This window comes from Rhincodon typus, chromosome 10 (assembly GCF_021869965.1).
Source record: "Rhincodon typus isolate 14 chromosome 10, sRhiTyp1.1, whole genome shotgun sequence".
Lineage (NCBI taxonomy): Eukaryota > Metazoa > Chordata > Chondrichthyes > Orectolobiformes > Rhincodontidae > Rhincodon > Rhincodon typus.
This window is the reverse complement of record NC_063341.1, coordinates 59,368,289-59,385,106: the sequence shown is the minus strand read 5'-3', so window position 1 is coordinate 59,385,106 and position 16,818 is coordinate 59,368,289. Positions and strand designations below refer to the sequence as shown.

The 16,818-nt window shown below is 40.2% G+C and overlaps 1 protein-coding gene across 1 annotated transcript in view; it reads left to right on the top strand.

The window, feature by feature from the left end:
• szt2 (SZT2 subunit of KICSTOR complex) overlaps window positions 1–16,818 on the top strand; it is a 235,180-nt gene that overhangs the window by 199,724 nt on the left and 18,638 nt on the right. Inside the window, exons 64-67 of the mRNA XM_048601538.1 lie at window positions 3,587–3,659; window positions 7,186–7,269; window positions 9,986–10,060; window positions 13,022–13,087. Of these exons, the coding sequence (XP_048457495.1) occupies window positions 3,587–3,659; window positions 7,186–7,269; window positions 9,986–10,060; window positions 13,022–13,087 (298 nt within the window). The remainder of the gene's footprint in view (window positions 1–3,586; window positions 3,660–7,185; window positions 7,270–9,985; window positions 10,061–13,021; window positions 13,088–16,818) is intronic.

Sequence of the window (16,818 nt, the reverse complement as noted above, 5' to 3'; positions counted from 1 at the left end):
CATGACCTTCCATGCACAAAACCATGCTGCCTATCACTAATAAGCCCATTTTCTTCCAAATGTAAATAGATCCTATCCCTCAGTATCTTCTCCAGCAGCTTCCCCACCACTGACGTCAGGCTCAGCGGTCTGTAATTACCTGGATTATCCTTGCTACCCTTAAACAAGGGGACAACATTAGCAATTCTCCAGTACTCCAGGACCTCACCCGTGCTCAAGGATGCTGCAAAGGTATCTGTTAAGGCCTCAGCTCTTTCCTCTCTCGCTTCCCTCAGTAACCTGGGATAGATCCCATTCAGACCTGGGGACTTGTCCACCCTATTGCCTTTTAGAATACCCAACACTTCCCCCCATTCCTTATGCTGACTTGACCTAGAGTAATCAACTATCTATCCCTAACCTCAACATCCGTCATGTCTCTCTCCTCGGTGAATACCGATGCAAAATACTCATTAAGAATCTCACTCATTTTCTCTGACTCCTCGCATAACTTCCCTCCTTTGTCCTTGAGTGGGCCGACCCTTTCTCTAGTTACCCTCTTGCTCCTTATGTACGAATAAAAGGCTTTGGGATTTTCCTTAACCATGTTTGCTAAAGATATTTCATGACCCCTTTTAGCCCTCTTAATTCCTCATTTCAGATTGGTCCTGCTTTCCCGATATTCTTCCAAAGCTTCGTCTGTTTTCAGTCGCCTAGACCTTATGTATGCTTCCTTTTTCCTCTTTGCTAGTCTCACAATTTCACCTGTCATCCATGGTTCCCTAATCTTGCCCTTTCTATCCCTCATTTTCACAGGGACATGTCTGTCCTGCACTCTAATCAACCCTTCTTTAAAAGCCTCCCACATATCAAATGTGGATTTACCCTCAAACAGCTGCTCCCAATCCAAATTCCCCAGCTGCTGCCGAATTTTGCTATAGTTGGCCTTTCCCCAATTTAGCACTCTTCCTTTAGGACCACTCTCGTCTTTGTCCATGAGTATTCTAAAACTTAGGGAATTGTGATCACTATTTCCAAAGTAATCCCCTACTGAAACTTCAACCACCTGGCCGGGCTCATTCCCCAGCACCAGGTCCAGTATGGCCCCTTCCGAGTTGGACTATTTACATACTGCTCCATAAAACCCTCTTGGATGCTCCTTACAAATTCTGCTCCATCTAAACCACTAACTCTAAGTGCATATTTGTGCGTCTATCTCGCGCTTGCTGTTGGGAGGCATGTCGTACAGCCCCAACGTTGTTACCGCACCCTTCCTATTTCTGAGCTCTGCCCATATTGCCTCACTGCTCGAGTCCTCCACAGTGCCCTCCTTCAGCACAGCTGAGATATCCTCTTTGACCAGTAATGCAACTCCTCCATCCCTTTTACTTCCTTCTCTATCCCGCCTGAAGCATCTACATCCTGGGATATTTAGTTGCCAATCTTGCCCTTCCCTCAACCAAGTCTCAGTAATAGCAATAACATCATACTCCCAGGTACTAATCCAAGCCCTAAGTCCATCTGCCTTACCTACTACACTTCTCGCATTAAAACAAATGCACCTCGGACCACCTGTCCCTTTGTGTTCATTATCTGCTCTCTGCCTACTCTTCCCCTTAGTCACACTGACTTCATTATCTAGTTCCTTACAGGTTTTAGTTACTACCTCCTTACTGTCCACTAACCTCCTCATTTGGTTCCCATCCTCCTGCCACGTTTAGTTTGAACCCTTCCCAACAGCGTTAGCAAAAGCACCCCCTAGGACATTGGTTCCAGTCCTGCCTAGGTGTAGACCGTCCGATTTGTAATAGTCTCACCTCCCCCAGAACCGGTCCCAATATCCCAAAAATCTGAACCCCTCCCTCCTGCGCCATCTCTCAAGCCACTCATTTATCCTGCCTATTCTTTCATTTCTACTCTGACTGGCATGTGGCACTGGTAGCAATCCTGAGATTACTACCTCTGAGGTCCTACTTTTTAACTTGGCTCCTAACTCCCTAAATTCTGCTTGTAGGACCTCATCCCGTTTATTACTTATATCATTGGTGCCTATATGCACCACAACAGCTGGCTGTTCACCCTCCCCCTTCAGAATGTCCTGCAGTCAATCTGAGACATCCCTGACCTGTGCACCTGGGAGGCAACATACCATTCGGGAGTCTTGTTTTCGACCACAGAACCGCCTGTCTACTCGCCTTACAATCGAATCCCCTATGACTATAGCCCTTCCACTCTTTTTCCCACTGTTCTGTACAGCAGAGCCAGCCACGGTGCCATGAACCTGGCTACTGCTGCCTTCCCCTGGTGAGCCATCTCCCCCAACGGTATCCAAAACGGTATACCTGTTTTGGAGGGAGATGACCGCAGGGGACACCTGCACTGCCTTCCTGCTTTTCCTCTGCCTTTTGCTCACCCATTCCCTTTCTCCCTCAGCAATCCTAATCTGCGGTGTGACCAATTTGCTAAACGTGCTATCCATGACATCCTCAGCATCGCGGATGCTCCCAAGTAAGTCCATCCACAGCTCCAGAGCCGTCATGCGGTCTAACAAGAGCTGCAGCTGGACACTCTTCCTGCACATGTAGGAGTCAGGGACATCAACCATGTCCCTGAGCTCCCACATTGAGCAAGAGGAGCATGACATGGGTCTGGGACTCTTAAACTTAGCTTAGTCCTACTATAATATCAAGTAATAGATAAATGAAATGAAAAAATTTTTACCAATCACTCTACTTACCAACATACGATTTAAAAAAAAAGGCATGGCCTTATCAACACACCACAGAGTCTTTTTTTTTTGGTCAGAGGAGGAGGGCGGGTGGGAGACACTGCACGTGTAGTGCCTTGGGTTTAGCCACTGCCCAAATATATCAGTTCACTCAACTTCTCAGAGCGCAATTCGACCGCTCCCACTCAGCTCCGCTGTCAAACGAAATGCTCACCGTCCTGGCAGCCCCCTGGCCCTCACTCTCACTGCTCCCACTGCTGCTGCACAAATGGAGGCCACTGATTCCATGAGGTAAGTCTTTTAAAATGAAAAGCTCACCTTCCCAGCAGTCCCCTCGCGCTCTCTCCTGACTCCCGCCGCTGAACAAATGGAGGCCGCTGATTCCACGAGGTAAGTCTTTTAAAACGAAAAGCTCACCTTCCCAACAGTCCCATGTCGATACGGTTTGCAAATAACCTGATTGATTCTGAAATTTCAGATCAGGAGATTCATTGAAAATTCAATATTTGACAGATGATTCTGTTGCCTTATTGTAGCTTGTGTCCCCTTCTTGATTGTCATAATGATCTGCCTCCCCCCGTGACAATTCCGAAACAACAAATAAGACTCCTGCAGTGCATTTCTTAATACTTTCCTTTGGTCCCTTTTCACTGATGGCTTTTCAAGGCTGTGTGCTATGAGAAGCTATGCCGCACAGTTGTTGGTACACCAAGCAATTTTATTGCAGAAGTCCAACATGTTTTAAGCTAGCTACTTTTGCTTATAACTAACATTTACTGTCACTATTCACAAAAATCTGACTGTTGGACTGCAGCATCTATTGATCGCTTTATTTCAACATTTATAACCAGCCCATAATTATGGGTTTATTTCTTTCAGCTTGGGGCGGACTCGGCCACTGGACTCACGACCTATCTCCATTCACAAGCAGAAAAGTGATGACAGTCCAAAGGTGAGTAATCAAAAGTTTTTAGAGGGCAGGTCATAGTGAGAAGTTGAGTGTCTGTCCATGCAATCCAAAAATTATTTCAGTATTGGTGAACAAGTATTTTAAGAGCGTGTATGGCATTGTCATCGATATTTCAAAGCAGGTGTTCAGCTTTTTTGATTATATGGGTGAACAAATCAAATAAAAAAGCAGACAGAAAATTACCTAACTCTTAGAATGCTCATTTGCTCACTGTCAATTGTTCTAAGCTTCTATGCAAACTTTAAAGTAACTTTGTTCCTGTAGTTGATTCTGAGATATTTTGTGAACCATCTGTTTCATTCCTACATTTGGATTTCTTAAATCACAATTTAGTGACATAAATATTTTTGTATTATTACTATTCCATGGCACAGAATGTATGTGGATGGCTGGAAATTCTTTTTGCAGCTTGCAATCCTCTTAACCATGACATAGAGCATTGTGATTATTGAGAAAGGATGTACTGGCACTGGAGGGGGTGCAAAGGAGGTTCACTAGGTTGATTCCAGAGTTGAGGGGGTTGGCTTATGAGGAGAGACTGAGTAGATTGGGATTATATTCATTGCAATTCAGAAGATTGAGGGGGGATCTTATAGAAACATATAAAATTATGAAGGGAATAGATAAGAAAGAAGTAGAGAGGATGTTTCTACTGGCAGGTGAAACTAGGACAAGCGGGCATAGCCTCAAGATTAGAGGGAGCAGATTTAGGACTGAACTGAGAAGGAACTTCTTCACCCAGAGGGTTGTTAATCTATGGAATTCCTTGCCCAGTGAAGTAGTTGACGCTACTTCAGTAAATGTTTTTAAAAGAAAAGGTAGATTTTTTTTGAACAATAAAGGAATTAAGGGATACGGTGAGAATGCGGGTAAGTGGATCTGAGTCCACGAAAGGATCAGCCATGATCTTATCGAATGGCGGAGCAGGCTCGAAGGGCCAGACGGCCTACTCCTGCTCCTGGTTCTTATGTTCTTATTATGTTCTGGCACTAGTAATCTAGAGGCCTGGACTAATAATCCAGACACAAGAGTTCAAATACTGCCATGGCTGTTGGGAAATTTAAATTCCATGAAATAAATTAATATCCCTATTGGTGACTGTAAAATTATTGGATTATCATAACTTTTGAATCACTAATGTTGTTTAAGGCCGGAAATCTGCTGTCCCTATCTGTTTTGCCCTCTGCATGATGTTAGACCCATAGCTTGTGGTTGACTTTTAACTGCCTTCTGAAATGACTTAAGAAGCCTGATGGCGATGTTCAAGCAGATAGCTCATGCCTGTCTTTTTCGGGGCAAATAAGATGGGTGATAAATGCTGGCCTTGCCAGTACAGCCCATATTCCATTATGAGTTTGCAACAATAATATATGCAGATTAATGTGAAAACTGACTATAACTGAGGCATTTACAACAATTCAGTAGAACACAAAACACTTAAAAATGAAATGGCATGAAAATAGATTCTTGCAAGACCAACTTTTATTGTAGCTCAGGTAAGAAGACGTTGTTCCATGCCATACTACATGGCATGTTCATTATTAAATTTGGTGACAGTTGGTTTCAATATTTATTTCTAATTGAAGAATACCAGAGAAATGAACAAGCCTCAGAAATGAACTGTCTAAAACAGTTATACCACCAACTATATCTGCAGACTCACTGTCAGCAGGGTGTCATTTGCCAAGATATGCCACCTGCTGCATGTGCATCTTAAGTTAACCTGCACCATAAGGATTGCACTGCTAATGACAATCTAGATCTTATTTTTATTTATTCAAGGAAATGTGGATGTCTCTGCCTAGGCCAGTATTTATTCCCAACTGTAATGCTAATGCTGGTAAATGTAAAGGAGCAGCGGTTAGTTTCTTTCTCATTGGAGATCGTCTTTCCCTGGCACTTGTGTGGCATGAATGTTACTTAGCAATTATCAGCCCTAGCCTAGATGTTATCCAGGTCTTGCTGCGTTTGGATAAGGGCTGTTTTGGTATTTGAAGAGTTGCAAATTACCTCCTCCCTCAGATCTTCTCCCTTCAGCTTCTAAATTAGCCTAGGATTGGTCCGTGGTATTATTATGTGTGCTGCCAGTATATGCATCTCATGGTTGTCCAAAACAGCAGTGAAAAAATCAGTGTTCATCTGCATTCCCAATGAATATCTGGTATCCTCAAATTGCTCCACTATGTGCAGTGTAACAAATATTACACATCTTTTAGCCAGCATGCTCTAGGATGTCTCTGGTTGCCCTGGTGCTTTCAAAAATTATTGAAAGAGGCATAGGGTGACAAGAAATATTGTCATGTTTTGAGTTTTTCCAAAATCCAAGTTAATAACTGTTAAGAAAATAATTTTCCACACTCAGTTGTTCTAGACTTTAGCTTCCAGAGCCACCTTTAAAAGATGCTCGCCTTGCAACATAGTGCATGTGATAGTTACATCATGCTATGGATGCCAGTGTATTAATGAGTGGCAACATAGAGAGACATTGGAATTAGATAGCATTTAAGTGAGTTTGAGGAGCCTGTGTTCTTGCCCTTAAATATAGATAATTATTAAGTATTCCATATGGTCTCTTCAAAAAATTAAATACTCAGAAGCTCTGAGCTTTTCTTTTGATTCCGATCTGTTCCCCTGGATTATGTCATGTCACCATAAAATTATCATGAAGGCAAAAGTCTTGACTGGTGCAAATATTATTTACCTTATGTAAATTTGCCTTATATATATTTCTGTCTAAATTTTTGACACTTGGTATGAGTGAAAGAGAGTAAAATGGTCCCATATAATGTGGAGATGGCGTTTAATTTGTTATAGTTTTTTATAGATTATTAAAACTTTGAGCAAAATACAGCTGAAAGTTTGCCTCGCTTAGAAAAACCGTGCGGCTGTTTTCTTGTTCCCCAAGTGACCAAAAAAGGGTGTGTTGTAATTGATTTTAAAGTATATGTCAATTTATTTTCACGTTGTTGTGTCGGTGTTTACTACTGACCAGCCTTTGATTTTGATCAAATATCCACGCAAGCATGTGATCATTCATCATTTCTTAACACTGATGGGGTTAGAAGCCCACCTTCTAGAAATCCTCTAAAATAAGCCTCAAGATAGTGCAACCTAGACACAGAAACAACAGCAAAACCATTTATAATGGTTACTGTTGGTATAGATTTGATATTGTCTTTGTAAGTTACTGTGTAAACTGTGCTTCACAGTGTCGTCATTCAATATGTGGGTACAGTTTTTGAGGTACCTGGATCTTCAGATATATTTATGATCATTATCCCATCTTAGTTGCTGAACTTGCTGAACAAGATGATCTATTTTGCAAGTGGAGAAAGAGGCACTTTCTGTGGACGGACGGAACTGTGTTTGTCATCAAAAGACACTCTGTAATGTTATCTCAGTACTTTTTACCTGTACTGTCTAAAGGTAGTCCCCATCCTGGTACCAAGCCTTAGGAACATGTGAAAGATTGTAATATTCACAGTATCTGAATGAAAATCTGTTTCAGAGCATGGATGGCTCCAGTGTAATGATCTATCATCTTCAAAGGGCTCTGCCAGGTGGAATTGTACTTATGGAGCTTGCTTTCCAGGTAAGAACAATATACTGTGTTTGTAAAGATATCAGGTATCTTTCATACAGCTGACAAGAGTAGTTTATTATGTGCGGGAGGAATGTAATTACATTGTTACAAAAGCAAAAGATAAATATTGGTGAATGAGAATGTACAAACAAAAACAACAAAAGCTATAAAACACCTCAACATGTCAGGCAAATAATATCTGACCATGTGACTTGAGTGAGTACAAAGTCAAATACAAAACCCACAGAACAAATAGATCACTTTCCATATTCTGCTAATCTAAGATGGTTCATTACACTTTCTTGGCTGTGCAACAAGGCTGCTTAGAAGTTTCTCATGTTGATTATGCAAACAGCTGGCATTATGGTTCAGTTTGTGAAAATCACTTTGCCTTGTACTTGGTGACATTTTGGTGCAAATTTTAATTGTGATGAAAAAGTTGTCAGAAACAAAGTCATAGTCAGAAATGTTCATCTAAGACAATAGACCGTGTCTGCACCAATGGCTGCACCAGGATTAATTATCACAGGCTGTGATAGTGGTGTTGGCTGCTTTTGAATGAACGTTAATGTCCTAGAGTCAATGACAGGAAAACCAAAGGCTTTGGTGCCTGACACATACTCTCCTCTGTTCTATTAATACAGTGATAGAGATCTACAACACAGAAAAAGGCCCTTCGGCCCATTGAGTCTGCACCAAACAAAACACCCGCCTGGCTATTCTAATCCCGTTTTCCAGCACCTGACCATTAGCCTTGTGTGCCTTGGCATCGCAAATGTGCATCTAAATACTTATAATGAGAGTTTCTTCCTCTATCACCCTTACATGAAGTAAGGGTGCCTACCACCCTCTGGGTGAAAAATTCATTCCTCACATCCCTGCTGACCCTCCTGACCCTTACTTTAAGTTTGCGCCTTGCATTCAGGTCACAGAATAAATTAGACTGTTCCCAAGATCTGTTTAAAATTCCTTATTTTCTGCACCACAAAGACCACTACTTTCACCTTGTCAACGACACCTGTTTCTGTTCCTATTTTTGCCTACAATTCAAACCTTTACACCTTTCTTTCAGACTAAACTACTCCAAAACTCTCCTTGTTTAGTTTTGTGTACCTTCCATCAATTCCCGTTGATGTAAAACTCAACCATGCATACTCTGTTCCATTTACCCATGTTTCCCATTCTCTCTGAACTATTGCATTTTTGATTCCATTCTGGTGGATTTGAAATCCTTGGTCACAATTTCTGGAGACCTTCTGCGACATTACGACTATAAATCTGAAAGAAAGTGCAGCAAAATGCCCAGAAATTAGCCCAAGATGCAGGTATGCTACTGGTCTACTCTGCCAATTTCTGCATAATTTTGTTTTGAGATCGACCATCTATCTGCTGTTTGCTGGTATGCTAAGATAAAGGATGCATCTGGCATTCCCAGTGGCAGACATGGGGCTCCCTAAAATAGAATGGGTTTTGTGGATGTAGCCATTCCCTGTACAATGGAATCAATGATGGCCTATCAAGAAAAGTTTAAATGTTAGCTGTGCAACTACAAATTGTTGTAAGCTTCTTCACAAAATACTCTATTCTTTACAGAGGCATATTTCCAGATCATTCAAACTGGCATCTAAATAGTATTGCTTAAAATGAGCCCTTTTACATTGGATCGTGAGCAAAAAGAAAATTATGCAATTGTAAAGCTGGTTCCCTGCTATCTTCCAATCTCCTCAGTGAACAGAAAGATAAAAAGCATCTGTATAGCTATAAAGAAGTTAATCGTTCAATGTAAGTTGATGTCACCCAGGTTATAACTCAAGATCTTATTTGTAAGGAGGTTAATGTTGTTACGTAAATGTTATTTGCTAACAAAGGAATTCTGAGAAGAAAAGCCTTGTTGCTGTGATACAGTGATTCTCTGAGATCTCAATACAGCAGTCAGTGTGACACAGTACACACTCTGGAATATCAGTGCTTCAGTCAGTATGATGCTGTGACCTTCTGGAATAACAATACTGTGGTCAGTATGTCACATGATATTCAGGTCTCTGGACATCAGTTTGTATTCCCTGATAGGGCAGAATATTTCACTGGTATTTGATATAATGCACTCGTATCAGATATATCTAAAATGTTTTGTATAAATTACCTGTTTGCTTCCTGCCTAATACAAAAAGGCATGATTGACTCTCATCACTAGATGGCAATAAAGCCATTCTTTCTTCAGGATTCATTTTCTCTTCAATTGCCTGCTGGACTATTGATTATTAAGAAACTAGAATATCTGCAGCAAGGTGTGCATTGAATATTTTGAGATTAACAGTTGGAATATATACATACCCCAAGAAATAATTTTTATAAGCTGGAAAACTCAGTCATTTTTAGAGCTAGGATGACCTCTTTTATGAGAGACCCAGTGGATAATTGAGAATATTCTGTAGTTTTGTGAAACAATTATACATGTTTATACTTAGGCTGAATTAGTGAACTTTTTATTCATTTTATTCATTATGAAGAGTCAAAGGAGTTTCTTTTTGTAACAGCTGAAACATGTTTCCTGGCTTCCATTTGTTGCCACTGCCTAAAACACCTTAGAGTGATTTACAACAAACTAATATGTATCTGTAATTTTGATTCCACTCCTTTTAAGTTCCAGGGAATGAAGTAGAATTTCAGTCACAAAAGGGCGGTCAACATATACACATTAATTTCTCTTTTTATCCCAATCTAGGGCTGTTACTTTTGTGTGAAACAGTATGCCCTTGAATGCTCCCGGATTCCAATGGGACAGTCTGTCAATTCTCAGGTAACTTTATGTTAGAGAAATGAGATATTTTCACATTGGGCATGCTTGATATTAAAGACAGATGATTTATTTTGACTGACCGAAAATAACAACATTTTAAAAATCAACGCTACACAGCATAACTCTGAACAGATGACAGTCTTCAAAACAAATGCACAAGTTAAAATTTACAAATGTAAAGGCTGCAGCTGCTTAATTCATTCATTTTAACAGATGTAATAAGACATTGCTTAATTAAATGATATTAATGTTGCTGAACTAAATGAATGGAAATGGGTAGAAATGTGGTTGACTCATAACTGCTCTCTGCAGAAATTAGGGATGGGCAATAAATGCTGTCTAGCCAGTGACGCCCTCATGCTGTGAATGAATAAAGAAAAAAAACCTCATGAGTGGGTAATGCTATTAAAAGTAGAACAACTAGTTGGAACAATACTCCAGGAACAGGAAAAGGTCTGCTCACTACTCCTTCATCCCCTGGTAACTTTGTTCAAAGCCACATCCAACCTGCTTGAGAAAACAGATTGATTGCCCTTACTAGTTGAGAAAATTAAAAACAGTTGTTGAGTCATGTCATGGGTTATTCCACTTGGTCATTAGGAGATGAAGCTACCATTAGGCAAAGCATGAGGACATTAGCCAAGGGACTAAAGAATATTTTAAATAGTAAATCACATACAAGTAAGTAGGTATCAGTTTTACTGTCCCTTCCTTTCTATATTAATTGATCATTCCAGAGTCAAACAGGTTTTATATGAAACCATTGCTCCGTAGTGTTTTAGACACCTTAATAGTTGTCATTGAATACTTGCCACCTAGTGCCTGCAGCTCCCTTCGTAAAGTTATGCATCTGGATCAATCTCATTAGATCACTTAGCTCATATCTCACCAGATGTTGAGAATATGTTGTGAAGATTTGATTTTTCTGATGGTTCTCAATGATTCGTTTTTAGATTTGTGTTGTGCAGAATCTGTTTAAAATCACACTTGCGTTATTTGCTTGATTTTTAAAAATGACTCAAGTGATCTTTCTGTATATTTGTTAATAATTTGTAATCTCTTCTCAGTCTTTATGTTCAGTTGTTCACAGCATTTAGTTAAGGCATTGCCACTTAATGAATTAGATTGTACGCAACACTGTCTTTGGATAATGAAATTTTAACTTTGCACCATCAATAAAACTAAATAATCTGAGTTTCCTTCAATCCCTAAGTAGTCAAAATGGAAAGTCTGAAGCATTACGACAGATCTGACCCAAGACCTCATGCCTGTAGGACAATTGTCTTAATGAGTTTCTATAAACTGAACTGAAATAGCTTCAAAAACCAAATTCATATTGTAGGACATTAGTTCTATCACCATCATCTCTTCTGTACAACTGTCCTTGTGTGTGAGAAGAATGGAAAGGCACACCAAAATCTTCCATTTAACATCTTGGCTCCCTCATCAAAACTCCACCAACCTCTTGCGTTCTGAAGGCTGCCTTGATATTCATTCCATAATTGAATTTGAATCCTTTAAAATGAAAGGAACCTTTGGGCAACTGGAACTTGCCCCTGGTAAGATGTGCTTGACATATGACACACCTAACAGGCTGTTATAACGGAAAGTGTAAGAATTCTGAAGATGCTAATGCAATAAAGCATTCTAGCACAAAACTTCATTGAACTTGCCATTGGTTTAATTTGGTTTTGGTTTGTAACGATCTTCTGTAGTTTGCTATTTTCTGTGGTTAGCAAAATTACTAGACACTGTAAATTGTAAGTTGCTAATTGATTTGTAGCTGGAGCTACACATTATGGAACAAAGCTATCTGGAGAAGGCAATCCATCTTTATAAAGGAAGCATTTGTCATCAGGCAGACGAATGTTAACAGAGATTTAGCTACAAATACTTTACAGGCAGACGAATGTTAACAGAGATTTAGCTACAAATACTTTACAACATGTTTCCAAAACTTTACACTAATTGGCTTGTTGCTGGATGATCTCAACATCAGGGACAACAGAGATAGATCCATAAAGCAATTAATTAGGCGATATAGTTTCAAACACCTCGAGAGTCTTAGATTCAAATCATTGAAATGCTGTCCAGTGTTAGCCTAGAATCTGAACTGGTTTTGATTTAATAACAAAGTGGAGAGGATTTAATTCCCTGTCCCCAGGACTGGAATGAGAAGCAGAGAGTGCTATTGGGTGGAAAGACTTGAGGTTTAAAGCCCATTAACATCTTGACTCTTTCACAAACCCCAATAAGGATGAAGTGGGCCAAAGTTTGCAAATGCCCTGATTCCTGCATGCAGGCTCGGTTACTGCCCTTTTCTAAGTGAGTATCGTTGTGTTCCTCAGTGAGCTATACCAGCAGTAGGGACTTCCTTATCACCCTAAACTCCCACCAAACCCTTCCCACCACATCGACCAATTCTTCCTACCCACCTTTACTGCAGCCTGCCAAGTGACTGCACCAACATCTCACAATTTAGTGTTTTTCAATGGTTTGCATAATCCATTCAGACTAATTTACAGTTAATTTCCAATAGCATTTCCTACAGGGTGCCAGACATGCTGCCTTCTTGGTGTTCTGGGAATTGGAGGAAAAGGGAGTCCCATAGATAAAACTGTCTCCAATATAAAACTAGCCTTTCACGTACATAAATCCAAGTGAGAAGACTTTTTTTAAAACAAAAGAGATGCCATTTCTTAATTTGACCTTTTCTAAAGCAGCTGTTGTTAATGTTTCCAGTATTGGAAAATGTGATTTGAAAAGAAACAGTGCTGTGTTGATTTAAAGTCTGGGTGAAAACAAGTTTGATGACCCTTCAATTACTAGACTACTCTCATGAAGTTTTATGATTAATTCTGGCCTGTGGCAATGCCTCACTTAAATGTACTGTACCTAGAATAGAAACTGCATGTGTGTCTGTTGAGTGCCATATCCATCTCCATTCCTGTCTTCCATTAGGGCTCTCTAGTGTCCAAAGCTCGTATCAAGTGCCTTGCCGAAGTGAGTTCGGTCTCAGAGTCAGCGGTACGTCCCAAGCTCCAGAGGCCTTACTCTCATACACTTCTTCTCCTTCTCTACTGCACACTGACTCACTTTCTGCTAATTTTGCTCATTTTCTTACTTTCTCCCCTTCACTCTGTGGCTCAGAGTATTAGTCATTCTAAAGGAATGGTTTAGGTGTTGCTTACACTGTGCTTTTTTTTCAATTCCTAGACATTCATTTTGTGTTGCACTGTTCAGCTATTACTTGCAGCTATGATTTGACTAAGCACTGGAAAATTGGGAAGTATCCTTGCCCATTATTACCTTCCTGTTTTATATGCGTCTTTCTCGTTTATTCAGCCTACAAACATCAAATTAAAATTGCTGTCCTCCCATTTAAGGAGCAAAACAATAATCCTTGGAGAAATGGTAGCTGCACTGCCTTTCAGTTGAGTGATCATTCTTTTTTTAACCCTTCATAAAAGGCCATATCATGGGGCATGCCTTGAGACTTTTAGCGAACACAATTTTGACTGATTTTTCTGCACAAGGAACAGTAAATCGCATAGACATAGTGCTTGTAATGTCAAAAAAACTTCACAAAATTACTTCATTAATTCATAGTTATTGGAGAGTGAAATAGGTAGTTTAGTAGAGAAAGGGGATGTCAAATAGTTTAGAGAGAATTGAGGAGAAAAGGGTCTAGAAGACCGAAGGCATGGCTGCCAATGTTGGGACAAGCAGAGGGAAGGATATATAAGAGACTAGTGTCGGAGAACTGAGGGGACGGTGAGGTAGGGTGTATTGCGATAGGAGATTAGACACATGATGAGCAGAATGGTCATGATTGATTTGAAAACAAGGAGGGGTGAGAAGAAATATATTGAGGGATAACAAGTGGGTGAGTTAGACTTGATGTAAGTTAGAATAGCAAAACTAGTGTTTTAGAATACCTGAATTTTATCAAGCATGCAGGATAAAAGCTGGATAGAAAGACCATTGGGCTTATCAAGGCAAGACGGTGACATATTGGTAATGCTGCTGGATGAATAATCCAGAGGTTCAAGGTAGTGCTTTGAGGCATAGATTCAAATCCCCCACAGCAACTGGGCATTGCTTGATAGCCATCGTTTGTTACCCATCCCAGAATGCCTTTAGAGGGTGGTAGTGAGCTGCTACCTTGAATTGCTGTAGCCCATGTTGTGTAGGTAAACCATCAGTGTTGTTGCAAAGATTTCAGCAACCCAGTGATTAGCATTCCAAGGGAGAATTGTTTGGAAGAGAAATTGTAGGTGATGGTGTTCCCATGCATCTGCTACTTTTGCCCTTCTACATGGTAGGGATTGTGTATTTAGAGGTGCTGTCAAAGTAGTCTTGGTGACTTACTAATTTGCATCTTCTGGATAGTACACACGCTGTCAAACCTTGTGAAACATAGAAAACAGGAACACGAGTTGACCATTTGGCCCTTTGAGCCTACTCTGCCATTTGTTGTTATCATGGCCAATCATTCGAATCAATAGCCTGTTCCCCCTTTTCCCCCATATCTTTTAATCCCTTGAGCCCCAAGTACTGTATCCACCTCCTCCTTGAAATCATACAGCATTTTCGCCTTTACTGCGTTGAGTGTTTTTGGAGTGTCATGCATCCACGCAAGTGGGGAGTATTCTATCACACTCCTGACTCATGCCCTGATGATGGTAGACAAGCTTTGGGGAAATCAGGAGATGAGTTACATTGCAGAATCCCTAGCCTCTGACTGGCTCTTGTAGCCACAGTAAGCGAATGGCTGGTCTGGTGTGTTTTCTGGTTAATAGTAACATCCAGGATTTTGATGGTGGAGATCATGATACCATAGGGGTCATGTAGGTGAGGAAAAGGCAGAGAAAGGACAAATGGTGAGTGGATGGGAACAAGTTCATTGCTGATGCTGTATCTATGAAAACTTAATTAAGACTGGAACTAAATGAGGATAGAAGAATCAGGCAGGAGAAATATGATATAGTTAACTGGTTCTTGGAAATGGAGTTGAGGAACTAAAGTTGGTAGAGACACCAGGAGCAACAGCCAGGATGGAAATTAGCAAAGTTTTTGTTCAGTTTATTCAGTCATGGTTATTCCCATGCTAACCAACATCTAAGTATAACTCCATCAGTGGTGGTAAGTGCAGATTTTTTTTGTAACAACTACAGAGCTTGTCAGGAGACTATTACATCTGTATCATTTTGCATAGTGGTCACTGACAAATTGGCTCTTATTCAGAGAAGCCTCTCTAGGCCAAGACACCTTCATTCCCCTAATATAGTGGTCTCAAGAGATGAGTATTCCACTGCATTCTGACTGTGGTTGCTTGCCTCATGTGGCCCTGCGGACTGGTGTCTTTATAGATGTCTTATGGAACTGCAATATGGTTCCTGAGACAAAATCAATTCATCCTTCATAACATCAAGCTGCTGTGTTATCCCAACTAACCTATCTGCAACAGTTCAGACAAGATAATGATGTAACAGTATATATAGAAACAAAGAAGTATACAATTCCACTTGCTTTTCCTTCCTGTTATGAAAACCTGGCATTGTTACTATGCATCACTGTTGTGTCATGCCAGACATCCTATACAGGAATCAAAAATGCACTCTATCAGAGGGTTACTCACAGATATATCCCAACATAACCTTCCAGACCAGAGATGCAGTAAACTGCCTGAAACTAAATAGGCTTGTTGATTCCTAGGAGTGGAAATCCCCTATATGTGCTCCCCATGTTCAAAGTGAGGACAGCAATTCTATTTGAATCTGGAGTTTTCATTATCAACCCTTATCCAAGAAATAAATAACACAAAACAGTTTTGATAAATGCTTGTTGTAGATACTGACAGTGCAGCCAGATGGACATCTGTGGAAACGCTGGTAGGGTATAATGGTGCTTTTATGAGCATTACATCACTTTGAAGGAATGCTTCTATGGATGTTCGGGCACTATGAATGCTCAATGGGAATTCTTGGGAATTGGGGCTTTTCAGTTCAATTTTGATGCTCTTATGAGCCTTTCCTAAATCAGCTGGCTTCCCATTATGGTGAGTAGACTGTACAATTGCTCATACCAGTTCTATTTCAGTGTGTTGCCTAAAATCAGCATTTCTGAAACTGCGGAATCATATTCTCGAAAAATAGGATCCTGTGAAAAGATACGTGACTGCTACAAGACGAAAAGCATTTAAAAGATTGATTCTGAATTCCCTAGGACATAGAAAAAAAAACTTGTTCAATTGGTATAACTGTATTTTCTGACAGAAGTTGAATAAGGTAATGATTTTTGGTTTAAGGGTAACATCTTCAAACCTCAAACTTAGTTTGCAAGTTAGGAAGCTCTCTCTAAGGACTAAAGTAATAGCAGTTTAAATAAAGCTCTGTGTTATTAATGTGATCTTGCAGAATATTGGCCAAACTTGTTGGGAACTCATTTTTCCAGATCTAATAAGTGCTGGATATGCTCAGCTAGCGAATGTGAATGGATGTGACAGGAACTAAATCAACACAAAGTGAACTACTTCATAAAAACTGAAAGAACTGCAGATGCTGTAAATCTGGAGCAAAAACAGAAATTGCTGGAAAAGCTCAGCAGGGCTGGCAGCATCGGTGGAGGGAAATCAGAATTAATGTTTTTCAGAACTGGTTCAAGGAAGGGTCACTCGACCCGAAACATTAACTCTGATTTCTCTCCGCCGATGCTGCCAGACCTGATGAGCATTTCCAGCAATTTCTGTTTTTGTT